Source organism: Sebastes fasciatus, chromosome 21 (genome assembly GCF_043250625.1).
Source record: "Sebastes fasciatus isolate fSebFas1 chromosome 21, fSebFas1.pri, whole genome shotgun sequence".
Classification (NCBI taxonomy): domain Eukaryota; kingdom Metazoa; phylum Chordata; class Actinopteri; order Perciformes; family Sebastidae; genus Sebastes; species Sebastes fasciatus.
In genome coordinates, this window is record NC_133815.1 from 11,202,970 (window position 1) to 11,230,596 (window position 27,627).

The following is a 27,627-nucleotide window of genomic DNA, read 5'->3' on the forward strand; positions in this document are numbered from 1 at the left end:
AAGAAACTAAAGCTGTCAGATAAATGTAGAGCAGTAAAAGGTACAATATTTCCCTGAGATGTGGAGAAGTAGAAGTATACAATAGCATGTAATCAGAAATACTCAAGTAAAGTACCTCAAAATGTGTACTAGTACTTGAGAGTTAATGTACTTCCATCACTGATTACAAGTCGATATCAGTCATTTTAGTCTATAGCCTAAGTGAGTCGTAAATAGACTAAAATGACTTGATAAGACAGAACAAATGCATAATAATTTAAAAAGGTATTATGTTTTGTATGAATGATATTAATGTGTAAAGTAACTAAAACACTAAATGGAGTGGAAGTAGGATATAACATAATAAAGTACAAGTGCCTCAAAATTATATTATGTGAGTAAATGTACTTACTTTGCACCGCTGGATATTACGATAAAACTTTACTGAAGTCCTTATAGGGACAATACCATACAGTAGCCTATACAATAGGAGACAATGTAATCTCAATATAAACTAATCTTACTGCAGATATACTAATTGCCACTATCACATATCCTAAGGATACAATAGAAGCAATATATTATTTCCTCTAGGAGTAAATAAGAACAGACTACTGCTCAATAATTAACGACAGTCTCAATAGTCTTGTATTTCACCTGTGACAAAGGAGCAAAGACACATTTGGCTTTACCCCCATTTAGTTTCCTGCTTCTGTTTCCAGCAGCAGCGTACAGGACACAGTGTGCCGTTCCTACCAGCATCATCTATAACAACTAAAAACAAATCAGTAATCCTGATTCAACAGAATAAACTCTTGTACTCTTAAAGAAGAGCAGTATGGTTATTTCCCTTTGTTTTGAGGCAGTTCAGCTTTAAGAATAATGAACCGTTTTGGGTTGGCCGAACAAAACAAGACATTAAAATAAGTCAGCTGCTGTGATGGACATTTTCCACAATTTTATAGACATTGACAATATAGACAATAACAATTCATCAAGAAAATAATTGGCCAATTAATCACTCATGAAAATAATCATTTGCAGCTCTAACATATTGCATTTTAAAATGTTGGCAGAACAAGACATGATTTTGTCAAGAAATCTTGTTTATTAAAATAGTTAATTGCAATATGGCTAAAAATGTACAAAACAGAAACCAGTTTTTAACAAGTGGTCGCTTGCAGCTGAACAAATGTATGCACACAGACAAGGATGATGGCAACACTGTAAACATCAAACAAGGCTCAATGCGATTGTAGTAGCGTGTCACCAACAATTCGTTAAAAAAAAAAATGACGATAGTGTTCGTGTCAATTTGGAAATAACAGAACAAACTTAGTGTTGACAGAGTGAGAGCATAGTGCCGAGATAACCTGAGATAGTCTCACCGAACCTACACCTAGTATTTCAAGTTACACCAAATCATAGTTTTTTTACTTGGTTCAGTGTAAAAAACAGCAAAGCAAAAAGAAAGTACATAAAACTGATTTCACATGTACAAGTAAAAAAGGCACACCATCAGCAGTATCTTCTGCACACATGATTTGGCTCATATACAGTATTACAAAATTCAGGATATTTTCCTATTTGCAATTTGTAAATGTTACGTTGCAACCAATCCTGCAGTTTACATATACAAAAAGTTGAATTATCATGATTACAAAAGAGAGGACAACCTTTCAAATTTGAGTCACTGATTCTACAATTTTTATTGGAAAAAAATAAAAAATCCCAAAAGATATCTAAAACACGGCCTCTACAAGGCACTTGTGCAAAAATGATAAGATGTGCAAAAAATGTAAATAAAGAAAATAGCTGTTTTAAATAATAATGATTCACTTCCCTGGAATAAAACAAAAATAAAACTAGTTCATTTGATGTGGCTCATCAGAACATAGGAAGGCGTTTTCTGAAATCTAATGCCACTATTTAAAGGAAAGAGTGAAAAAGAAGCCAGCTAAGGGATTCAACAATAGCACCCGACATAAATCTAAACCCATTGCTTCATGTGCGGCCGACTGTGATGCAACTTTGTCCTCGCAGCAGTCAGTCCGCAGCTTTAAAAACATCCTGGCACCTGATGCCCCGCCACAGGCTTTGGGACGTGTAACCGCTGGCAACACATGGCATGTCAGGGGTCTGGGGACGTCTACATGGGGACGTCTACATGGCAACGTCACTGGATACCAGAGATTTCCTCAGAGGCAGTTCACTACTGTCGTCCTTTTATTCCCTCCACATGGCCGGGGATAGGCACGCTGTAGTCGCCGGGTGATGGAGTATCACTGTGGTGCTGCCGTGCGATTGGCCAAAGCAAAGTTCTGCTGCAGCACCACCAGAGAGCTGCGGAGCTGTGAGGAGAAGAAGAAACTGACTCAGCAGCTACAACACCTGCTTTAGCTTTTAAGAAAAAGTGTGACAAGACAGCTATGAATTTATGTGATGGACGCCTGCTGGTTGTCAAGTAGAAAAATGACAGCTGCATGTCTCTGTTTTCTAACTGAGTCTATGATGAACTGCACTATTTTGCACAAAACAGTGCAGAATCTCCACAATCATGGCCACATTGGAGCTACAATCAGACTTTTTATTCATGTAGTGCAGCTATTTTCAACCACTGGTGGGCCTCAGAGCGCCACCTAGTGGGCCTTAGAGGTAAAATGGTTAGATTAACCTCTTCAAAGTCCGACGGTATGGTATCATATGAAACTAGAAAATCTAAGGAATAAATTGGTACCAACCATGTCATACTAGCTTGTCATGAAGGAGGCTAAATAACACTCCAAAGTAAGGCTATATTTTGGCAAGGAAAAAAATGGCATGGCATTTTTCAAAGGGGTAGGTTGACCTGTGATCTCAAGATATGTGAATGAAAATGAGTTCTATGGGTACCCACGAGTCTCCCCTTTACAGACATACATGTCTCGGATGCAGTGACACAAAATGTAGCGTTTTTTGAAACGAAAAACTGATGTTGGAGACAACTCGGCACTAGTAAAAGCTCCATAGCCTGTGGTGAGGAAATATGACCCTGAATACTTTGGATTCATAATGGCAGACAGTGATGGGTGAGGGTAAGCTGAATATTTATGTGGGTCATTACAGCGGACTGTGGCATAACACATATTTATAGCCCAGTTTGACATTTATGTGGGATGGTGGTCCTCGGAAAGTTTTTAACAAGAAGTGGGCCTAAAGTAACAAAAGGTTGAGAACCCCTGATGTGGTGTATTCCCAGCTTGTCCTACCTGCTCTAAAAGGTTGATGGAGTCCTGCAGCACAGTTTTTAGCAGCTGCGCATCCTCTATGGTCCGATACCCTGGTCCCTGTCTGGCCGCATATTCAGGGGCTAAGCTGTACAAACAACAGAAATTCTTCTTATGTGGAAAAATATGATATTATTCACATTTGCTACATAAAAAGGCAGCAGAAGACAAAAACAGTGGCAGTAACAAAGTGAAGGACGTGTAAGAAGAAGAGGGCTATGAGCGAAAGAGCACAGATGCAAAACGATGTTACTTGCGTAACCACGGTTACTGAGGCAGATTTAACATTGTGAGTCATTAGAACAAGAGCTCTCTTGTAAGTGGGCTGCTTAAACGACACAGACAGAAAAAGGTGGAGGAAGAATAACCTCTTACCCCCTCTCCACCCACACCAAGACTTCTGCTTTCTGAGTGGCAACTACTAAAATAGTTACCGTCTATGACAGATGACTAATCAAGGGGGAAGATGCAAAGAAATATGCATACTGCAAAAGAACAGAAAGTTATCTGACCTGGCCTCACTCCTCTCCCTCAGCCGATGCTTTGTGCTCAGGTACATGCGGTGGGCGACGTCCTCCATGGCCCACAACTTGAAGAACAGACCCAGATTCATCACCGTCAGAATCAGCAAACTGAAAGAGACGGAAAGCACAGAGTTTAATCCACTGGATCCCACATCCCACATTGTTTCCCAGATGTGTTTCCAGGTAGTTAACTTACATCACACTCATCCCAGCCACTAATGTCGTGGTGTTCCATCGGTGCATGCTGTTGATTTCCATGGGGCCTGAAAGCAGTAGAACAGATCAATGAATTATAGATTTACATGCTGGATGTGTGAAAACAAAACCTGGGTTGCAGTCAATATGAGAAAGTTCTGCACAGGTTTGCAACATTTTTCTGGTTAGAAGATATTTCCTCCCAACGGCGTGCAACATTTTGCAACGGCCTGAAATATAAATACTGCACTTTTGTGGGCGTGTCAAAGGTGCAACCCAATAAGACCGTAACATAACTCCTCATCTATATACTGTAGCAGTGGCTGTTGTCTGGCACACAGTTTGCACAATAAACATTTTTGCTTTCAAGGCTTTGTCACAGTTGCTACTTCCGCTGCAAGAAAATTGTCAAAGTGCAGAGCAGCTCAATGTTGGTACTTTTTGAAAGTGCTGAAGGTCTCACATGTTCATCGTTTACTTCAGTGAGATTAAGGAAATTTGTTCCAAGGTTTTAAATGTACTTGCTTGCTCATTCAAACACTTTTGGCATCAATAAAATACAAAAAAATATTTTTAGTAATCTCAACAAAGCAGCCTTAAAAGATGTAGTTTGACATTTTAGTTCAAAATTCACATACGAAAGTTAAATGAGAACATCGATATACTCTTACAGTATTTGTTGATTAAATATGAAGCTGGAGCCAGGAGTCGATTAGCTTAGCTTAGAATAAAGACTAGAAGCAGGGGGAATAACTAGCCTGGCCTACCAGCACCTCTAAAGTTCACTAATGATACATGATCCACAGCCTCTGTCCTTTCCACGCTTCCCATTCATTGTCTATGTAAGCAGCCGTGCAATGCATTCTGGTAGCGTGGCGGCGCGAGTCAAGAGATGGGGTGTCACGAAGGCAGCTCCTAATTTGCTAACTGTCTCCATCCACCCATCCATCGTGGTATTGAGCCTCTCGACAAACCTATTCCTTTAAAGCCATTATATACAGTATAACGTCATGTACCCATGTTGCCATCTCTGTGCTGGTCAGGGTCTTGCCCGTACTGCTTGTTGAGCTTCATGTGCTCTGGCATAGTCCGGCTATAAGTCCGCCTCCTCCTCCGAAGCCCGCCCATCTTCCCAGAGTCTCCGCCTCCTTGATTCATCTCCGCTTCCTCCTCCAGCAGTTCTGCCTCTGTACGGTGTCATCACAGGGCCACAAAGAGTCAAACATGGGGCAGAGTGAGAAGGGTTAAGACAATTTAGACACCGATTGATTGCAGCAGAAAAAAATGTCTGCTTAAAGGAACAGTATGTAGCATTTAGGGGGATCTATTAACAGAAATGGAATATAATGTTAATAAGTATGTTTTCTTTAGTGTATAATCACCTGTAAATAAGAATTGTTGTGTTTTAATTAGCTTAGAATGAGCCGTCGGTATCTACATAGGGAGTGGATCCCCTTCACTGAGCCGGCTGCCATGTTTCTACAGTAGCCCAGAACGGACAAACCAAACACTGGCTCTATAGAGGGCCATTTGCGTTTTAACGTTTTTGCGTTGGCAACTGTAATTCTCCAACACACTTGGCACACAGGAGAAGTTTTAGTTGGTTGCAATCTGCAACCTCACCACTAGATGCTGCCAAATCCTACACACTGCACCTTTAACAAGTAACTAAAAAACCTTTTCAGAAAATGTACAAAATTCAGGAAGGTTTCCTGCTCAAGCTCAGAGCACTTAAAATTGCTGATGCACGCCAGATTGCCAATTATATTCCTTTCCTCCCTCCTTGCAAATGCAGCTTTAAAATGATTCACCGCTGCAGAGCCTGATTTGTGCTGGAGGAAACAGCTCATATCAGATCAGAGATAAAATAAACCACAAGCTAAGGAATGAAGACAGGGAAGTGTCCTCGTCTGCCTCCACACTGTGCGAACACAGCTCTCTACTCACCGAGCTGTCGGAAGTTCTCTTCTATGCCGCTCCAGGAGTTTTTGGTGATGAAGGACTTGACCAGGCCCCATGGCTGCTTCTTGTATTTCACATCTGTGTAGACTCTGGCAGCACAACAGACATTTTTAAATGGCAATCACTTACAAAATATTTTATAAACCAACATAATCGTAATATCTTACCTTAGTCGACACTTCCGCTTCGAGTTACTCATTATGTAGTACCGATTTTGAGTGTAGAAGTAATCGTGATAGGGAACGTCGTGAGTGTACACCTCCGAGTCCAGGAGGTAATACTGACCATCCCTGGATTCTTTGTACAACGTCTGAGAGATAATTGGAGTACAAATACATGTTTAGTCATCCAGTCATGCTCTACACACACACACCATTCACACGGATGTAAACACACCTGGTACTCCGTAGCGGTGGAGAACTTGCCAATCAGAGGGTTGCTAATGGTTATTGTGTAGGTCAGAGTCCTCTTCATGTTTCCGGCGGCGTCTTTTTGCCAAGCAGTAGAGCTGGCATCTGATAACACAAAAGGACAACTTGAATATTTATGCTTTTATTAACTAGAACTGGTGGATGAATTAGTTTCAGGAATGGCTGAAAATCATTTATCTAACAGGGATCATACAGATAAACATTGTTTAAATTTAAATTAAAATAGGTTTAAGACGTACTGGTTGTTTTCCTGATGTCCATGAACCTGCGGAGGAAGCTGGAGTCGCTGAAGAGCAGGTCAAACATCTTTTGTGCGCTAATGTGGAACACTTTGTTTACATAAAGTCGACCTGCCGGCACCTGGGTCAAACCCACTCGCTCCTCCACTGATGAAGTAAAAAAAAGTTCAGAGAAAGAGGAAATTGTGAAACCACAAAAGTTCAAAACATGAGCTCAAGCTTCCTCCGGTGCCTCCACTTACTACCATCCTCGATGCTTTCTGAACCGCTCTGCTCGGACGCGTCGTTCTCGTTGGCGTTGAGGTCGAGAGAAAGCGAGGAGTGCTTGGAATCCCGGTCCGTGGCGAGGCGGAGCAGCGAGGGAACGGGGCTGCGTCGCGAAGTCGAGGGGCTGCGAGAGTCGTCCTGCGACATGCAAAAACAATGAGGTGTGAGAAGATTTAGACATGCACAGATCACGCAATAAAAGGAAAAAAAAAATTTAATACCACGTTGGGAAGGTTCAGTAAGCCGAGAGGAGATGGCGGGTCCTCCCCTTGAGGACTTGAGCTCTCTAAAGGCGAATGCTCCATCCCAGGGAGGCGAAGGGTCGGGGGGCGATCCAGCCTCCCCTCATCACCACCAGGCCTCGGTGACAGGCTGCAAACACAGACAGGTGGTGTCAAATTACAGCACATTTTTATTATGTGCAAGCAGGTTTGGAGCGTGCATACCTGGTCTGCATGCTCGATTCTGCCGATATCTGTAAGTTCTCCATCTCTTCATGGCTCAGGCCCAGGTCATGCCCATAATGCTGTTTAACCATCTGCCACAACTCCAAGCTGGTCATAGGCTGAAAGAAAGAGGTCATGGAAACATCAACCACAAAAAATTTTAATATTACGAGAATAAAGTCATAACTTTACGAGAAAAAAGTGGTAATATTACAAGAATAAAGTCATAACTTTAAGAGAAACAAAGTCAACTTTACGAGAAAAAAAAGTTGTAATATTACGAGAATAATGTCATAACTTTACGAGAGAAAAAGTCGTAATATTGCAAGAATAAAATTATGACTTTATGAGAAAAAAGTTGTAATATTACGAGAATGAGTTCATAACTTTACGAGAGAAAAAAGTTGTAATATTACAAGAATAAAGTCATAACTTTACGCGAAAAAAGTCGTAATATTACGAGAATAAAGTCATAACTTTACGAGAAAAAAGTTGTAATAATTCGATAATAAAGTCATAACTTTACGAGAAAAAAGTTTTAATATTACAAGAATAAAGTCATAACTTTACGAGAAAAAAGTTGTAATATTACGAGAATAAAGTCATAACTTTTTTAACAGCTTGCTCCTGTTGATATCTCTTTCCTCTTGCACAATAAGGACTCTGCTTTGAAAGATATAAATCATAATATGAACAATAAACTTAATAGGTGAGTCAGGGTTCGAAGTATTGCAGGTAACCTGGAAACCTCCACACAGTATAATGTACAGTCTTATCTCCATGTTGTGACAAACACACCTTATTGTCTCTCTATATATTAATCTGACATGTTTCTGTTGACAAGCAAGAGAAGCTCAATATTACAAAATTGCAAAAACAAGATGCACTGTGCCATATGGCGTTTGTTTTATTGTAAACCTTTTTAATCCGACCTGATTTTTTTGCCATATGGAGACGCATAAAGTGTTGTGGCTTATCTAAAACCGAGAGAAAGTTTAAAATCCACTCACACAGACTTTTACTTACTTGTCAGAGGACATGTTCCCTGCAGCTGTGAGCTTCAACTGGCTGTCAAACAGAGTGATCTGTATAACCTGGACGCACATTCAGGAAGTCCTGTGTATGAGCGAGTCCAATGGGCGTAATGACGCGCACCGCCCAGATTTACACCGTGATAAAAGGTAAATAAACACTATCTACCTGTGGGAATGTCCGGTTCACCTGTAGTTCAACACAAACTCCTCAGTTTCGATGTGATTCCGTTAATAGTTTCAGCTGTGACACAATAAGCGGAGCGTCAAGTGGAGCGCTCTGTGCGGCTGCAGGCGGAATGTGAACCAGCAGCCTCTGACAGAGAGAGGTCAATGAACTCTAGACGTGATGTTTTTATATACAGGTGTTTGTGCTCCGGGGTCCCAGCGGGCTCATACCCCCGTGGGTAGGCTGCCATAGTGCCTGTCTATAATAACAGTCCTGCTGCATCGTTTCTCCTCTTAAAAAACAAGATATCATAATGTGCACATATTGCCTGTACCAGGGGTATATAGGGCTCTTTAGCTCCTCTCCAGTGGCTCCCTGTGGATTTTTTAAAATGGAAATGAATAACTGTTTTTTGTTTACATTTTCATTTTTATTTATGATTGTTGTAGGTCTATAGTAGGATGGAGTATTAGGGCCACATTGAGGAAAAAAATTAATCTGAGATTTCGAGAATAAAGTCGAAATATTATATTATTTTCTTTTTTTCTCGTAAAGTTATGACTATTCTCGTAATATTACAACTTTTTTCTCGTAATATTGTGACTTTTTTCTCGTAAAGTTCTGACTTTTTTCTCGTAATGTTGTGACTTTTTTTCTCGTTAAGTTATGACTTTATTCTCGTACTGTTGTGTCTTTATTCTCGTACTGTTGTGTCTTTATTCTCGTAATATTGCGATTTTTATCTCGTAATATTACGACTTTATTCTCGCAATATTGTGACTTTTTTCTCGTAATATATTATGACTTTTTTCTCGTAATATTGTGACTTTTTTCTCGTAATATTACGACTTTATTCTCGTAATATTGCAACTTTTTTCTCGTAATATGACTTTATTCCCGTATTATTGTGACTTTTTTCTCGCAAAGTTATGACTTTATTCTCGTAATATTACGACTTTTTTCTTGTAATATTGTGACTTTTTTTCTCGTAAAGTTATGACTTTTTTCTCGTAAAGTTATGACTTTATTCTCGTAATGTTACTACTTTTTTCTCGTAATACGACTTTATTCTCGTAATATTGCGAATTTTTTCTCATAATGTTATGACTTTTTTCTCGTAATATTATGACTTTATTCTCGTAATATTACGACTTTATTCTGGAAATCTCAGATTTTTTTCCCCTGTATGTGGCCCTTATACTCCGTAGTACATTTGCACTTTGCATTAGACTTATATACTAAGACTATAAACTGTGTGTAAAATGTATAAGCTGTATAATGTTTTGCGGCTCAGGGCATATTTTTATTTTTATTTTTTGCCTAAAATGGCTCTTTTGATAGTAAAGGTTGCTGACCCCTGTCCTATACTCTACATTAATTTTCATATTATCTATTAATTTAATATCTTCTACTCCTCCAAAAAAGGATGGCTAAACTGAGCGGGTGCTTTCAATTTTAACTATCCCTGACATACTGGAGGTAAATTATTCCAGCGTAACATCTCTGCCACTTCAGTGAAATGTTCATGTCTTAAAGGTCCCATATTGTGCTCATTTTCTGGATCATGTTTGTATTTTGGGTTTCTACCAGAACATGTTTACATGCTTTAATGTTAAAAAAAACACATTATTTTTCTCATACTGTCTGTCTGAATATGCCTGTATTCATGCTCTGTCTGAAACACTCATTTCAACGGAATGGCAACGGAATTACGTTACTAGGCAACAGCTTGGGTCCATGTGTACTTCCTGTCAGCTGATGTCATTCACATACACTACATCAGGAAATAAACTGGGGCATATTTAGTATGTTTACGTTTCAAACTGTGAAATGGTCTAAATATTATAGATTTGTGACATCACAAATGGACAGAAATCCAAACGGCTTGTTTCAAACACATAGTTTCTGAATACGGTCCGTGTGTATTTCTCCATGGATTGATTATTTTTGATACTTTCACAGTATTTATATATCACTTTAACCTGCTTTATGATATAAAAGACATGAAAATCTCACTTTTTACAATATGGGGCCTTTAACCTACTCTTCAACTGCTTTCGCCTCTACACATCAACTGACACTTTTAACTAATTTTTAAGAGTTGTAATCTTCAAGCTGTTCATGAAATCAATCCATGGTTTAGATAGTAGTTATGGTCACAACAGCAATAGCCATTATTACCTCTCAAAATCGTAGTTTTCAGTGTTGGTGGCGGGCTCCGCCATTTCCAGACTGGAAAGCAATACAATGGCCCATTGTGCTTAAAATTGCAACTACCTTATCGAAGGTTTTCAGCAATTACACTTCAACAGAGGCTTCAAATCCATTTAAGAGCTTAAGAGTCAACTCCGGCATAACATCTTTTTTTTTTTTTTTTTAAAGACATGTAAACCGGTTTACATTATTTGCACCTGCCATCTTTAAACTAGCTTTTCAAGTTTATTGTTTATTATGAGGTTTGTTTTCTTTTACAGTGCAAAGAGCTGGGTGAACTCAAATAAAGGTGGCTGAGCTGTAGTGGGTTTACTTTTAACTATATTCCTGACATACTATAGGTAAATTATTCCAAATACACAGCACCTCAGTATGTGGAAAGTAAACAAAAGCCTGTGTCTGTTGGACTCCCGCGCAAACTGTGCTGTGTGCAGATCTTTACCCTACATGCATCAGCAGAGCAGCACTGATAACCTCAAAGGAAGACATATGACAGTATGATACCTACTCTGGACCGATTAGGTAAGTGCTGCAAAATGGGGTAAAGTCACAGAGCTGCTGGTGCTCTGACTGGGAGGCATTTAGTCACCGCAGTCAAGTTATTGCATAACAGCAAAGTCTGTTTGTGATACATGTGACTGGAGGTATGGAACAGTGACTATTGTTGACCTGCATGTGGTTACATGTGGTTACTCCCACATGGAGTACGTACATTGTCTGTAGTAGGAGACTGTAAGAGCAGCTAAGTGGAGGAGAGTCATACCTTGTCCAACAGTGTGTTTTGCCACATGCGGAAAACACCCTGGTAACTTTTCTCTCTTGCCGAGAAGGATGTGAAGAAGAACTGCAGGTGAAAATATAAAGAGATAATTATATGTTTATCAAATGTGAAATCAACAGTGCTCTCTTCTAACACAATATACCTTGTCTGTGTTTGTGCAGATCTGGATTGCATTGGGAATCAGACGAGCGGTTTTCTCTCTGGTCATAGCCATGATGTCTTTAAGAGTCAGTACAATCTAAAAAAAAAAAGAAAAAGTGAAAGGTTACAGCAGTTAGTAAACACATGCTTAACAAAGAAAGAAAGAAAAAAACACCCTTGGGTACGTTGTCAGATAGATCCTCCTCCACTCAGGAGTTACATTGTGATGAAATGACTTTTAGTAACTCACAAGAAGAGGCGTGAACTTACTGCTCACCGCAGCATTGTTGCATTATAATACGGTAAACTGACGCAAGTGTTGCAATTACAGAGCATCTTCCTGGTTATTTTTTACAGTTGTAGTGTGGTTGTTGTTCATCTGTTGCACATGCAAACTACAGTTTCTTGCGGTTTATTTTTGAGGAACTGACACCAAAATATGATATTTATGGTTTCAATTTTGTATCACTGATAACATTTAAAATGTCCATTTATCTATAGTTTTCACCTTTATGACAGCAACAAACAAACAAAAAGGGGCTCAGAACTGAAAGGTTTTGTTTTATTATAAATGTGTTTTATGGTGGGTTTTTCCTTTAAAATTATGCACACTCTTCATTTGATTCTAATATAGTTTTCTCCCGCTTTTTAAAAGACTTAACCATCATTATCCAAATGTACATTAAGGAGGAAGAATGCAAATGGTTAGCAATATATGAAAATATAATCTTGCACTATATTTTGTTGCTTCGTCCACACATTTGCGGTTACATTAACGTGAACACAGCGTGCTTCTAGACTGTACATCCTCCTCCACTAGACTCTTATTACCTTCGTACCACGAAACACATTGCTGTAGAAACAGAGCCAGTTCTCTGCGAGGTAGAGGCGTCCCTGAAGGAGGATGTCCCGCTGGAGGGCACACGGGTAGTCTGAGGAAAAAAAAGATAAATATATATATATGAAAAACATGGTGCCTTATCTCCAATGAAACACTAAAAGGCGCAGGTACAGAGTGTGATACTATGTGGTACTGTGTACCTGGTTAAAAAATTGGCCAGTGACTTTATCACTGATCATGTAATTGCATTAAACATTATATAATTGTACATTTCATCTTTTTTGCAAATTGTTGTCTCCCATGTTAAAGAGCTGCTCACCCTGCAAGGATGTCCTTCTAGTTTTGCATTATTTGTTAGTCTAAGTACTTTCTCAGGCATTTCCACTTTGGCAAACAAAAAAATTAAATTAAACAAGGACTATTTTGTATTTTTATTGCATCCAAATTGTTGCGCAAATTCAAAAAGTGTGCAAAATTCAATTGAAATACTGGATCTCAGTAAAGAATATCATCAATTTAAATAATAAAATCAATATCATCATTACTATGAGAAGCAGTAACTCACCCACTATGAGTCTCTCTGACTCCGGCAGCTCTTTGAACAGCTTCCTAAATTCATCAAACCTCTGTTTGTAGTTGGGCAGAGGAGTCTGAGGTGCCGCGAGACACGGCCCCTGAGGGTCGGAGCCCTGGGGGAGCACATGTGAACGCCACTGATACTGAGACATCAATGAGACACAACATATTTGTTCGGTCTTTATACACAAGTACAAATGATATGCTGTTTATAAAGGTTAAAAGGTTATAAAGCTTAACAGACAGACATAATAAGATTGAGGAACCAGTAAGAAGCATCTCCTGTGAGTTTGAGCAGATGGTAAACAGCATTATTAGCCTTTTGGGCTTTGCATCAGAGAGGCAACAGCAATCCCACTTGTGCGAGGTGTAACATGGTGTAATGAGTCTGACCCACTAGAGGACAGTCAAAGATTTTCCATGTCAAACTTTATTATAAATTCTACAACAACTGCATGATTTAAGTGAATTATATGAAGGAGACAAACATCATATACAAGCAACAGTATGTTAACTGGGTTAACAGTGTTGTGTAAGGAGTTTTTTTACCTCTTCCTCATCAGAGCTCCACCTGACATCCACCATAGATGTTGACTCATCTGTAATATAATCACTGCCCACTCCTGACCGGTTGGATCCCTGGTCCATCTGCTCTGCTGCTCTGCTCAAATGAATAAAGATGATGAAAAGTGTGATGTTACACACATCTCAATCTCTCCAGTGGTGTCATAAAAGGATTAAAATAACTTGTAGGTCTTTTGTGAGTTGAACTAGAATATGATCTGAAGCTAAAGGTCATGAAACAAGGATATGCAGCAGCAGCAGCAGCAGCAGCAACATCACCACAGGGGAGTCATTATCACTGTCTGCAACAGAACTGGTTTAACTAGGAGGGAAGAAGTCTCGTCATGCCACTGAACCGAAACCTTTGAAAAGTTGAAAGTCTTCCTGCAGACTCCACAACCAGCACTGCTCCCAGTAAACCACTTACACACCAAAAGAACTGACAATAACCTGGTATTTTCAGGTGGAATTTCATTCATTCATTCATTTCATTCTCACTATTCAATAATTTCCACTTGTGCAATTTTGTTAATAGTCTGTTAATTGTCAATACTGTACATACTGCTCCTATTTTTATACTTCCTTCTTTTTAAATGGTTCATAATTTGTTACACTTTGTTTAGCTGATGCATCTTGTTTTTTGCACTATCCCCTTTGCTGCTGTACACTGCAAATTCCCCCACTGTGGGACTAATAAAGGAGTATCTTATCTTATCTTATTTTGTGTTAATATTCCTAATAGGTCCTTCCTTCCTGTAGCTGTCAGACTCTACAACCAGCACTGCTCCCAGTAGACCACTTACACACCAACAAACTGACAATAACCTGATATTTTCAGGTGCAATTTCATTTTCCACTTGTGCAATTTTGTTAATAGTCTGTTTATTGTCAATACTGTATATACTGCTCCTATTTTTATACTTCCTTCTATTTAAAATGGTTCATATTTTGTTAAACTTTGTTTAGCTCTTTTTTTTTTTTTACTGTGTTAGCTGATGCATCTTGTTTTTGCACTATCCCCTTTGCTGCTGTACACTGCAAATCCCCCCACTGTGGGACTAATAAAGGAATATCTTATCTTATGACTCTTTTGTTAAATGGAAAAGTCTCGTTAGAAGAATGGATTTATGTCTCAAAGTTAAGAAACTTGCACATAATGACAGCGACCTTATGCCACCATATCATACACTTCCAAACTCTCTCAGATTGTGTCAGCTGACAGGAACCATCACAACTATCAACGTCAAAGAGATAAAATGTGACTATCAGATCTGTAAAGCCGTCAAACGCGCAAAGCAAATACTTTTACGCACAGCACCACGAGGCGTGCTAAAACCTCCAACATGTCTCCACTTGATGGTTACCTAAACGGTTGTTGTTGTTGTCAGTCACATACCTGACTCGGAGTGGACCCAGGGTTTCTGTTGTCTCCACGCGCAGTCGAGTTAAAAAAAGAATAAGTCAAGTAAACGTCCCAAACAGCTGTGAAGCTCTGCTGATGCGTTGTTTGCCTTTGTTGCATGTGCATCTCACCTTTCCATGCCTGGGAACATACCTGAAGGGAGTTGTCATGTCATCGGTGGCTCTCATTGGTCTTCAAACAACTAGTTAATTGCTCCAAAATGACATGTGCCTTTAATGTATTCAGGTGTTGATTCCACCTGTAGCAGCCAGGTACTCAGGTGAGCAAGCTACTGCAGTGTTTTATTTCATCAAGTTAAAGATTTTTAACATTTACACAATGTTTTTTTTAAATCCCAATAGTTCATTTCGACTTCTACTAATTGGAATCATTAAAATTAAGCTCTGTGCTTTTAAAAAAAAAATAATTAAAGTAGTTAGAATTATCTATGAACAAAGCATCCTCAGGGGAGGGTGCATGAGAGAATGAGTGATATGCAGAGAGACCAGTTGAGCAGCTCTGACAGCATCATCAGAAACTAGCAGGTCAAACAGGCAAACAACACATTGTTCTTTTTTTTCCCCATGTTTTAATTCTTTGGGAGTCACATGAAAGTATTGGACAGCAGAGCGTCGACTCACATTCACACAGCAAAAGTACAAGACACAGCACGGCGTGAAACACAACCATAAAAACCAAAAAATAAAAGAAAAAGGAACGACAAAAGCCTTCACGTCAAAATGCTGCTGGCAATAAATAGGCTGATCTTATTAAATTTATATTCAATAATCTTCTGTACAGATGGTCTATGAATTACAATACATCAACCGAACAATCAGGAAGAGCAACACGGATACATAAAAAGAAATCATGTAAACAGAGAAAGGAAGAGATCCCTCTCTCGTACACACATTTCATGCACACACGATCAACGACCATGCAGAGGATCCAGAGTGCGCCTATGTGAGGCAACAAATAATAATGAATACAGTACATCTTTCTCTTTTTCCCTCCACATGAAATGGCACACACATTCATACAATCACTCACAAAAAAAAAAAAGAGCACAGGGGGAGCACGTGGGGTTTTTGGGGATACGAGGAATGTGATTCTGCAGTGGAGGGGTCAGAGATGAAAACTGGAGAGGGTCTTGAGAGGTGGAGGCCTACTCTTCCAGTGTGCGGAAGCTATTCTGCATGTCCTCCAATAGCTGAGCGTACTCGGCCTTGATCTTAACCTCGCCTTCCTTCACCGGGTCCTGTGCAACAAAGAAATACAGTCTTAAATCGTGAACACAAAACAGCAGACTCTGTGCATGATCTGTGGTGCTTGAGCTATGGACGTCATCCTCACGGTGTCCTATAATTGTCATTAAATAAAACAGCTTTTAAATACGCTGCCCCTTCCTCCTGGAACAATATACAGACTTGAAACTGTCAGAGCTTTTGGTTAATTAAATGTATTGTTCATTCATCTTAACTGGATATCATCTACACACTGTCTTTGCCTGTTTATGTTGTGTGCATTTATTGTTGTAACAATGTTTTCATGCCACCCTCTTGGTCAGTTTCTCTTGAAAAAATGACAAAAGAAAACCAGATGGGAATATGCGGCGTTACTTTTGTTTTTGTGTCCATGTATGTCAGGTGAGGCCCAGTCTCAAGGCGGTTTTCTTTTGTGATGATTAATTGCCTGTTCATTTGTATTAATGGCACTAAAGTAAAAAAAAAAAAAAGAAAACCTGATGGGTGGAGGTCATTGCATAAGGTTTCCACTTCCTTATGTGATTATCTCAACTCTGAAATGTGTCGCAGCAAACAATACGTCAACAAGCTGAAAATAAATCAGCACTAAGAGACTCTTCGTCTGATGTAAAGGCAGACTTCCTGCCGCACATTACAAACCAAGAATACTGTATGTTCATAAAGCATAAGTCAAATTTGGCATTTATCTTTTTATTCCTTCCTTATTAATACCATCTAGTTATTTTGTTTTCAAAAAATTTATTATTGTCTTTTTTTTTTTAATTTATTTAAGATGTTGTTACTAAAATTATTATGACTATTATTTCATCCTTTTTTTGGTTTGTTATGTATCACGTGAAGCTCTGTATGTCAACTTGTTTCTTAGTCTTTTCTTGGGTATTTCTCCTTTTTTATTGGTGCAAAAACAAAACAGCAGATGTACCAATAAAAATAAATAAATAATAAAAGAAATTACAAAGAATATTATTTCCCTTTTGATTATTTTTGGTTATGAGTCTTATATCTTGAAAAATATTCCATACTTTTACAAAAAATAAAGCAAAAAGTCAAAAGTTTAAAAAAAATCTGATATGTTAGGATAGGAAGAAAAAATAAGTATAAATATGTTGACAAATTCCATTTTTTTGCTATCCATGAAATTTAAATCAACCTGAGAACCACTAAATTAACACATACAGTATAGGACACATATACAAGCTTTTGCAGGCGTATACATACACACACCTTGAATTTCATTGAGCTGAGCCTGTAGAGGATTTCTCCCATGTGCTCCTTGATCATGGCCCAAGTGATCTTGTTGTCGCTCTGAGCCGTGGTCTCCACTGCGTGCCGCGCCATGTCGTAGAAAGAGATCGTGTTGGAGAGGATGCCCACTGTCTTGTAGAAGGGACAGAACCTGAGGAGATGGACACAGAGCAGTCAGACATTTTGGATCCAATACCTAACAGTCAAGTTTCACTTTTTCTCCAGGGGGGTCCAACATCTATTTGAACTCTGTGTGACTAAAAGTGAGCGAGCACATGCTGTGTTGGGTATGATGTTACCTGTCATAAGGAGTGTAACCGTTCTGCTGCAGGAAGTCATCTTTGAGCAGTTTGGCGACCTCCAGGGTGATTTTATCCGTTTCTGCCAGTGACGCCTGTTAAAAAGATAATTTAAATGGGAAAAAAAAATGTGTTGGAGCGAGCAGATATGGGATAAATGTGATTTTTTTTTCGATGCGTGTCTGACTTTGAAGCTTCATACAGGAAAAGTAGAAAATCAGTTCAAAGTTCATCCAAAAATGAAACCGCTGCAGCCGACTTTCTGCTGAATTACCTTTCCGACGAGCTGCACGATCTCAGCCAGGTCCTCCTCCTCCTGCAGGATCTCCTTGGTCTTGGTACGCAGTGGCACAAACTCAGGGAAGTGCTTGTCGTAATACTCATCAAGAGCGCGAGTGTATTTGCTGTAGCTGATCAGCCAGTTCACTGAAGGAAAGTGCTTCCTCTGAGCCAGCTTCTTATCCAGACCCCAGAACACCTGAGAGAGGAAATAACCCCCAACATAATAAAGTAAAGACCGGAGCACCTTTAATCAACAAAGCTTGATTAGAATCTGAATTTGTTAATTTACCTGTACAATACCGAGGGTGGCTGAAGTGACAGGGTCAGAGAAGTCACCACCAGGAGGCGATACACTGAGAAAGGAGCAAAAAGGTGAACTTAGTTACAGTCCATACAACATGTGCAGAGTAATGTCTCCCTCTAGTGGGACAAAGCTGTACTCACGCTCCTACAATACTGACGCTGCCTTCCCTCTCTGGGTTACCCAGACACTTCACCCTTCCAGCACGCTCATAGAAGGAGGCGAGACGGGCGCCCAGGTAGGCAGGATAACCACTGTCTGTGGGCAGATACACAAAATACGGTTTGTTCAGAGGTCACTGGTGACATACAAAAGAGGTTAGAGAGTTGCACCACAAAACAAAAAAGCACTCCAACTACTGTAGAGGGGAATTTAAGGATTAGAAATGTTAACTAACACTGATGGTGCATTCAGCTCAAAGATTGTCTTCACATTTGTGCACCAGTTCACATACTTTTACGATTTAGAGGAAGGCAAAAAGCATCAATGACCCTGATCATTAAATTAAGTTGTGATTTTAACCTCAGACACTAAGAATTGTGTGTTTCATTAAACACTTTATTGTACTGCAACTAAAGCCCAGATGGAAGTAGGGCTGCAAACAACACTTATTTCAATCATTGATTAATCCATACATTTAATTTATTAATGGGTTAGTCTATAAATTGCAAAAACGTATGTAGGGCTGCCCCCTCTTAGTCGACTAATCGGTCCTTTTGGTCTGATTTCTTTAGTTGATTAGTCATTTTTTATGCATTTGTCATGTTGAATGACTTATTTCCAAACTTATGAGCACATCTCTGGTAAACACAAGATTTAAAGTGGTGCTTTTGTGTGATTCTTTGTGGAGAAACTCAGTTTTACAGATCTGTTGATTAAATCAACAAATCTAATAGAAGAGTGTTAGGTGACTACGAATATCTTTAGTTGAACACATCACAAGTAGGGCTGCACGATTTTGAAAAAATATCTAATTGTGATCATTTTGACTGGTATTGCAGTTGTGATATGATTTGTGATGTTAGAGGGAATGGTCATTTTTCCATCATTATTCTCATTTTCATTGAAAAACATATTAAAATGATTCTGGTGTGATTTTTGCAGTGATCTGTACCAAACAAAGATGTTTTCTAAAGTCTGTAGAATATGATGTGTAGGCCAGGACATCTCTGCAGCACGACAATGTTTAATTTAAAACAAATATTGCATTTCCTGCGATTTGAAAATTTCTGTAGGCCATATTGCAATTTCGTTAAAATTTTGATTAATTATGCAGCCCTACTTCAAATATTCACATTTAAGAACCTGGAACAATTGTATTTTTGGCATTTTTGCTACATTTAAATTAGTCAATCAACTAACCGTCTAATCGTTTAAACAGTAGTTGGAATGAATCTAATGCCTCCAGCTCTCATTATAATCTCTAGGAGACTCTAAACTTACCAGCAGGCATCTCCGCCAGACGGCCAGAAATCTCCCTGAGAGCTTCGGCCCAACGGGAGGTGGAGTCAGCCATCATGCTCACGTTGTATCCCATGTCTCTGAAGTACTCAGACAGCGTGATTCCTGGCAAAACAAACTGAGTTAGCATGCACCACTAATGTGTGTTAATCTACATGCAATCAGAGAGAGAGAGCGAATGAGACTCTTTATTTACCTGTGTAGATGGAGGCTTCTCTGGCAGCTACAGGCATGTTGGAGGTGTTGGCCACCAGGGCTGTTCTCTTCATGATGCTCTCCGTCTTCCCGTCCACTTCCATGGTCAGCTCAGGGAAGTCTCTCAGTACTTCTGACATCTCGTTACCACGCTCCCCGCAGCCTACGTAGATGATGACGTCACTGTTGGAGTACTTGGACAGGGACTGAGAGATGACGGTCTTTCCGCAGCCGAAGGCTCCTGGGATGGCTGTGGTTCCTCCCTGCACACATCTTCACACACAAGAGAGGAGAGTACAGGTTGGGGAAACCATTTTCAATATGTCTGTCTTAAAAAGGTTAAAAGTAGGATGTGAGACTTACGGGAAAAGGGCGTCCAGCACTCTCTGTCCGGTCAGCAGCGGGTGATTAGCTGGCAGCTTCTCTGTGACGGGTCGTATTTGTCTGACAGGCCACACCTGCACCATGGTGAACTTCTCCTTCACCCCCTCAAACTCCAGCTCCATCACCACATCCTGACACAGAAACACACACACCATCAACACAAAGCAACATCTAACAGTCCCAGCTGTGGCCGCAGGTGCGGTGAACTCACAGAGACGTCGTAGTTTCCAGGTGGAGCCACGTAGGTTACGGTGCCTCTGTTCCTGGGAGGCAGCATGATCTTGTGCTTGATGAGGGAGTTCTCGAACACCGTGCCGTAGATGTCTCCTCCTGTAATGTGACTGCCAACCTAACGGCGATTAAAAAAAAAAAAATAAGTTAACATGAATAATTTAATAAACATGCCCAGCTGAAGGTTTGGAGTCGGAACAGACACTCACCCGCACGCTCTTGCCGGGAGTAAACTCCCACTTGATGTCTCGGTTGAGGGCTCCGATGTTTACACCTCTGGGGATGTAGATGCTCTGTGTGATGTCATTGATGTCCTTTAGTGGTCGCTGGATACCATCAAAGATGGACCCCATGATTCCTGGACCCAACTCAACAGAGAGAGGTTTCCCCGTCCGCAGCACAGGATCTCCAACAGACACACCGGCTGCATCGAAGCTCAGGAAAATGTTGGACTATTTCTATATATTAACATGCAAGATACTACGATGCATCAGAGTGTAACAGTCTGGATGAGTGAAGTAATGATGTACATTTCATTTTTCATTAAAAGGAAATTTGCTGACCATATCTTAGCGTTATTTACGTCCACTTTTGCTTTCCCTTTCGTCTTCCTTCTCGCTTTAGAATGAAGACATTTGCTTAATTATGTACTTCGATTTTTTTTTTTTAATCTCTGTTGTATGGGTTAAAACATTTTATTTGTTGGGTTTAATGTAGGTCTGTCGCAATATGATTTATGATATTATCGTGGCCAAAAGAATTCATGATAACGATATTATCGCGATATCTATAAAAAAAAATCTGTAAATAATGCTATCAGTCAAATTCATCTTTGTCTTTGTTTATTGTGCGTTTTGTCTCTTTTTTGGAAAATTAATTACACTCAAAATACGAGTATAGGGAGGTGCAGAGAGAGTCTGTAACCATAACTGTATATATAAAATGATTTAAGAGGCGCTGGATTATTTACACAATATTATCATAAGTGTATTATTAACATGATATCAATATTTCATTTTTAAATATCACAGTTATTGTCAATACCTGTGTCACGATATACCCTAGTTTAAAGGTATATATTGTCTATTAAATGATTGTATTTTGTATTGTATGATTCTTATACAGCTATTAATAAATACTATATTTCAGAATATAGGTCAGAATTCTTTAAAAACAGGCACCACGAAACGTACTCGGCGGCGTTGTATCACTCTTCTCTCTCTCTTTTGTCATTTTTGGCCTGACTGACTCAAACAGATGGCTTAAAAGCAGCCGTACAATGGATCAATATGAAAGCTGTGGCATCGAGCAAAGACAGAAAATGGACGGTCACATGGTCAAAAGGATACACGTCTCCTCGTAGACCTGGATGGTGGCCATGTCTCCCTCCAGCCTGATGATCTCTCCCACCAGCTCACTGTGGCCGACACGGACCAGCTCGTACATGGCTGCTCCTGCCATGGCTGTAGCCGTCACCACTACGAAAACAAACAAGTGTATAAATGATCAGATTGAATATAGGTTAAACAAACAAACCCCAGGAAGCCAGAGAGCAGAAGCTGAACAAGTTTGTCCTCTTTTATTTCCTGTTTCAGCTCAAATACTGTCGTAGAGCGTGCAGCCTGCGTCTGTTTTTAAATGCTTCTGCAGTAATTCTGTTGTGCTATAAGTGCAAAGTGGAGAAAGAGTTTGATAGCGTTGACGTGTGTGTGGTAGCCAACCTGGTCCGGAGACTCCATGGACGTATCCAAACTCGCTCTCCCTCTCCTCATCCCTGATCTTGGGCAGCTTGGACATGTCCATCTTCACCGGTTTATTAGTCGAACTGGAAGGAGCAGAGAGGAGAGGGATAATGTGAGGGAGACATCAAGCAACAGAGAACTACAGGAAAAGGGAAAATGAACCAGAGCAGGAGGGGCCATCCTCTCCTCAGCAAAACCACAACATAACCTCCGTGTCTACATTTTAATTATTGAGATCTTTTATTAGCAGTCATAAAGCAGCTGTGGTTAGGAGCGCTTTGATGAATGCTGTTACAGTTCTTTTCATATGAGACCACACAGGGCTACCAATCTGTTTAAGCACTGAGCCAACTGGTTAATATGAAAGAATTAAATCTTTATATGGCCACACAGGATAATAGAAAAGATCGGATGGGTGAATCCCTAACAAAACATAAAACATTTTGGTATTACATATAATACATTTCTTCTCCTGCCTCATTCCTGGCATGATGTTTTGTCACAAAATGGCTTTTCACAAGCAATTCATTTAGACCGTACCAAATGAATTTTCACATCATAAAAAGGCAGAAACAATAGGAAATGTATTTAAAAGGTATTATTGAAAGAATCCACATATTCAGAGGTAAATATTTACGTGGCACCGTGCTGGTACCTTGGTAGTGCCACATCACACTGTAACCATGGAAACCGACAGGAAAATACAGCAACATCACTGCTCACGACTCTGAATATCTCAGCATTACGGTGCATAATCTAGGCCATCCTCATCTCTTTCTCCTCCTTGGCTGCTTCAGGTGCAGTAGTACAGTCAGCGTTAGGCGGCCAACATTAGAGGGAAATCCCACATAGCAGCATGTTCCTCGGTTTTCCCTTCACATTCACAGTGCACTTGTGTAAATGCTCTTTATCAATACAGACTGACAAATGTCTCCCATCTGCATCTTTGCATCTTCTGTCTCCTCTTATTTATATTTCTGTCGTTTTCACATCATCATATCTGCTAGATACTACCCTGACTCACTTTGGCTGCATGCAGGAGTAACACAAACACAAGCTGTCATCAGTCGTGACACAAGCCCATCCCCTCAGCACTGCAGATGCTCTGCACACATTACAGAGCAGCTTCATCTGCAAAATACTGTGTGCATTCCACACACTGCAGATCACACTACTTAAATGTGGTGTTTCTCATCCACTATCTGTCAATTATATCACACATACAGTACTCAACATGCATGCCCTTTTCTTGTCCTTCCCACTCAGATCTTCCTGTTTACGCTACGATGCTTCTTAACCAATATGTGCAGGAATAAAGCAGCTCCACCAACGGGTCGATGCAGGAATTACAAGAATGACACATTCACTCTGTTCTTCCTGCACATAAATGATATGAAAAGAAAAGACCAAAAACAAACAATACCCCCTCGCTTTTAATTGGTAATTATGTGTTTCTCATCTCAAAGACAAACTGAGCACACCTTAAACATGTACAGGTATACCTGAAAATTTAAGAGCCTCCAAAATGATGATTTCACATAATATCACACATCTCTACCTGCTTGATTAGCTCCAATTCTACAAATCAAATTACATGTACATGTTGAAAAAAAAAAGCCTTTTATGACAATAATATCACACAGTATTTGTCACAAGCCTTTTTACAAGCAGTTAAGGTCACATCCTCTTGTTATAATCCTGGCTTTAACAACAGTCATCACACTTCTGTGTGATCATATGATCCTGGCACATGACTGACTGGCTGGTCTGGTCTGTATGAGTCTCTTTAAGGAAGTGGAAAACTAGCATGGTGAAAAACTGGGAAGTACAAGTTATGACTGTGTGTGTGGACACACTGGAGATATTCTCCCACCCCGGACTACAATCCTCCACAGAAAATGGGCATGGGGCATACTAAAGATGATTTACCCTGCTTTATTAAACTGCTGCTGACCTTGGATGTTATGTTGGCTTAATTTGTGATGGATAGTAAGCTAAAGAAAGGTGGGAATGGTCAACTGTTGACAACGGATATCAAATTAAAAGTGAAACAAAGCTTGTAAACTAGGCAGGGCCTAAAATTATTTTTTTTCCTCACATGCCACGTCACTGAACATTTCTAATAGCCACACAATTTTTTTGTCTGCCACTTCTGAAATATATGTAGAACGCTTTAGAATTATAAACACTAGGACTGTGTTTTGGCAAGAATCTGGCGACACGATACGTATCATGATACAGGGGTTATAATTCAATATATTGCGACTTTTGCATAAATTTTATGCAATCAGAATAGTAGGATTTGCTTTTATAACAGAGGAAGCATATCTTTGTAAATAAAATAAAGTATTGACTGAGTTAATCTTTGCTTGTAAACTATTAATTAGAAAGCAATACACGTTTTTTGAGAATCGATACAGTATCACAAAACATAATATTGCAATACTCCATATTTTGTTATTTTCAGTCAGTGGTAATAGATAGAAATATGGATCATGTAACCTTAATCACTGCCTATTTTTAATTTAGGAATTGCTTTTTTAAAATAATATTTCTTTATATAAGGAAAACCTATCTGCCATGGTGGCAGGTGACCTTAAATTCTTACCTGCCACAGCCAACATTTACCCTGTTATTTGGCAGGTGCTAATTTCATTCCCTTAAAGCCAGGCAGAGACTAGTTTACTGTACCTGTTTTCTTTCTTATTTAGGGCTGAAAGCAGACTTTTAGTTTATCATTATTGGACATTTGGGCTAAAGGAAAGGTTAACAACACTGAGAAGAACATGCATAGGCTATGAAGGTATTGCTGCAGAAAATAATCTCAGAAATGTCACATGTAGGTGACAAAAACATCCTGACACACTCATGTTAATTGCAAAAACTCCTTGAATGCAGGTATAGCTGCTGCTGGCATGAAACTAATTGTTTTAGTGGAGAGAAAAACCTATAACAATAGTACATATTTAATGGCCATTTATACTATGTAATATGATGAATTTTAAATTAATGCTATTCTAAAATAAAAATTAAAATAAAAAAGTAGTGACAGGAGCCACTTGCATAGGCGGGGACCTACAATTTCTTCAACTTCATAGTCAAAAACATATAATATAAATACATAATAAAATATTTTTCATAATAAAATATTCTCATATTTTGTGTATATACTTTTATTAATGGTCTTATAAATGGAGGATATTTTTTTACTTAGTTTATATAGGAAAAAATAGTAAAAATGTACTTTTATCATCCCTCTCTGGCCATTTTATTCTGCTTTCTAAATTGTATTTTACCCCCAGATGTTTCTTGTTTTTATTATCCCTCTGTTGATTGTATTTTATTCTTTGCTGATTTATTATTGTTGAATGCGGGTATAGCTGCTTGCATGAAACTAATTGTTTAAGTGGAGAGAAAAACCCATAAGAATAGCACATATTTAAATGGCATAAAAATGACATAATATGCTTTGAAACTGGCCTCAATGCAGGATGTTCAGTTTGACAGCTATCTAGCAAGGTGAGGCTAAAATCAGGCGGATAAATCATGAATTAACATGTCATATAATTCCACTTTTTACTAGAAAACAACGTCATCTAGCTCCGTATGTACTCAGTGTTATGGAAAGCAAGACTGGTCTCTCGGCCTGGATGACACATTGCTAGATCTACCATTTTGGCGCAACGGTAGCTACATTATTTCATAAACAACAACACAACACAAGCCAATGTCTGACTATAATATCATAGTTATATTAAAGATATGTAATAGTTACCGTTGTGGTAGTGAAGTGGTGGTTTACTGGCTTGCCTCGACACAGAGAGAGAGAGGAACGATGGGTGCTGCGGTGCGTGACAGCAGACTGAAGATCAGCTGACTTCATTCACTCTGCTGCTGTTGCTCCGATTTACTGCTGGAGCCCTGCAACTGACGCCATTTTGGATCCGCCCACGGAGCCACTGTCGCAAAGAGTTTTACAACGTTGGTGATCGACTGCTCTAGATGGATATTCGTCTACAGCATGAGCAAGAGTACATTTTTACTATTTTTTTCCTATATAAACTAAGTCAAAAATACCTCCATTTATAAGACCATCAATAAAAGTATATACACAAAAATATGAGATTATTTTATTATGAAAGATATTTATTATTTATTAATATTATATTATATTATAAATAAAAAATATTTATACAATGTAATATGATGCATTTTAAATGAATGCTATTCTAAAATTAAAATTAAAATAATAAAGTAGTGACAGGAGAGACTTGCATAGAGTGATAGACATAGAGATATAGACTACATATATATTTTTTAGACATGCATGCAAACTAAATTTTACAGTACAGGAAGGGGTCTATCTCTTACGTGCTGAATATCTTTACAGCAACGTTTGAGCCAAAATGGAGGCGCTATCACACATTTCTGTGATTAATTATTTTCTCCATCTAAGTATCTCTTTCTTACAAATAAACATCACATAATATAAAATGTCTAAAATGTTAAAGAAAATAAATGTTACATGTCAAAGAATTGTGTTTATATATATCTAAAGTGGTCTGGTAATGTATGTAAGGGCAGGGTTTATGATTTTAATTTTGTTTTTCATGACAGTGTATCAAAAAGCATTTTACCTTTTTTTTTTTATTTAATTTAGCAAAACAACAGAAATAGCTAAAAAAAAATTTAAGTACTTATAATAAGCATAAATGTGAGGGTGATTTTGCCCTGGGTAAGCCTCACAGGCTGTGCCTCGTTCGCTATGATTGGCAGATCTTAATCCCAATCATGGCCCCAGCAAACTCTAACCTTCTCTTCTCAAATTTGACGACACCATATATTTTTATAGCACAAGAAATATGGTTATTAAAAGTATCTAACGTGGCTGTTTTAAAAATGCTGTAATGTAACCAAACACTTTCAGTACAACAACACATAATAGATGTAACTCACACTTTGCGTTTCATTAACTCCTCTACTTCATGTTTTTTTTTTGTTTGTTTTTTTACATTTATCCTTGTTATTGTTATTAATTGTTTTTATTTGTTTGTTTGTTTTATTGACACAACAAACATGAATTACTTCTTTATTATTTTCTTCCATTTACATGCATGTTTTTTTTAAATATCTATATATTGTAATTTTACTTATATACTATATGCTTAGACTATAAACTGTGTTATCTTCATCA

General features: G+C 38.8%; 2 protein-coding genes across 5 annotated transcripts; both read right to left on the bottom strand.

Moving 5' to 3' along the window:
• Positions 1-1,067: 1,067 nt before the first annotated feature.
• On the bottom strand, positions 1,068-15,318 carry gramd1c (GRAM domain containing 1c). Of its 4 annotated transcripts, none has more exons than XM_074622346.1 (19): positions 15,160-15,231; positions 15,023-15,054; positions 13,612-13,723; positions 13,052-13,175; positions 12,477-12,577; positions 11,647-11,742; positions 11,487-11,567; positions 7,310-7,428; positions 7,085-7,235; positions 6,839-7,001; positions 6,597-6,743; positions 6,323-6,441; positions 6,094-6,236; positions 5,912-6,015; positions 4,981-5,151; positions 3,966-4,032; positions 3,758-3,877; positions 3,228-3,333; positions 1,068-2,330 (listed from the first exon to the last, which is right to left on the bottom strand). In XM_074622346.1, exons 1-19 carry the CDS (start codon positions 15,214-15,216, stop codon positions 2,262-2,264), a joined length of 2,082 nt encoding a protein of 693 aa, XP_074478447.1. In that variant the 5' UTR covers positions 15,217-15,231; the 3' UTR covers positions 1,068-2,261. The 4 variants fall into 4 exon arrangements, with proteins under 4 accessions (XP_074478447.1, XP_074478446.1, XP_074478450.1 ...); XM_074622345.1 differs by having other exon boundaries at positions 13,052-13,205; XM_074622349.1 differs by lacking the exon at positions 15,023-15,054 and having other exon boundaries at positions 15,182-15,318.
• Positions 15,270-26,390, bottom strand: atp6v1ab (ATPase H+ transporting V1 subunit Ab). Its single transcript, XM_074622350.1, has 14 exons — positions 26,209-26,390; positions 22,413-22,516; positions 22,041-22,169; positions 20,901-21,115; positions 20,672-20,809; positions 20,440-20,591; positions 20,078-20,349; positions 19,864-19,986; positions 18,564-18,678; positions 18,409-18,472; positions 18,112-18,315; positions 17,838-17,932; positions 17,518-17,689; positions 15,270-16,286 (listed from the first exon to the last, which is right to left on the bottom strand). Exons 2-14 carry the CDS (start codon positions 22,492-22,494, stop codon positions 16,194-16,196), a joined length of 1,854 nt encoding a protein of 617 aa, XP_074478451.1. The 5' UTR covers positions 22,495-22,516; positions 26,209-26,390; the 3' UTR covers positions 15,270-16,193.
• Positions 26,391-27,627: the final 1,237 nt, after the last annotated feature.

What these genes read in the sequence shown, in the direction of transcription:
- gramd1c (XM_074622345.1), bottom strand. Translation starts at nt 15,216, where the DNA reads ATGAGAGCCACCGATGACATGACAACTCCCTTCAGGTATGTTCCCAGG. An exon ending in GGACATCAGGAAAACAACCA is followed by an intron (nt 6,442 to 6,596) that starts GTACGTCTTAAA and finishes TTGTGTTATCAG; the next exon opens with ATGCCAGCTCTACTGCTTGG. An exon ending in AGAGAACTTCCGACAGCTCG is followed by an intron (nt 5,152 to 5,911) that starts GTGAGTAGAGAG and finishes GACACCGTACAG; the next exon opens with AGGCAGAACTGCTGGAGGAG.
- atp6v1ab (XM_074622350.1), bottom strand. Translation starts at nt 22,494, where the DNA reads ATGGACATGTCCAAGCTGCCCAAGATCAGGGATGAGGAGAGGGAGAGC. An exon ending in CCATGGAGTCTCCGGACCAG is followed by an intron (nt 22,170 to 22,412) that starts GTTGGCTACCAC and finishes TTGTTTTCGTAG; the next exon opens with TGGTGACGGCTACAGCCATG. An exon ending in TCGTGCAGCTCGTCGGAAAG is followed by an intron (nt 17,933 to 18,111) that starts GTAATTCAGCAG and finishes TCTTTTTAACAG; the next exon opens with GCGTCACTGGCAGAAACGGA.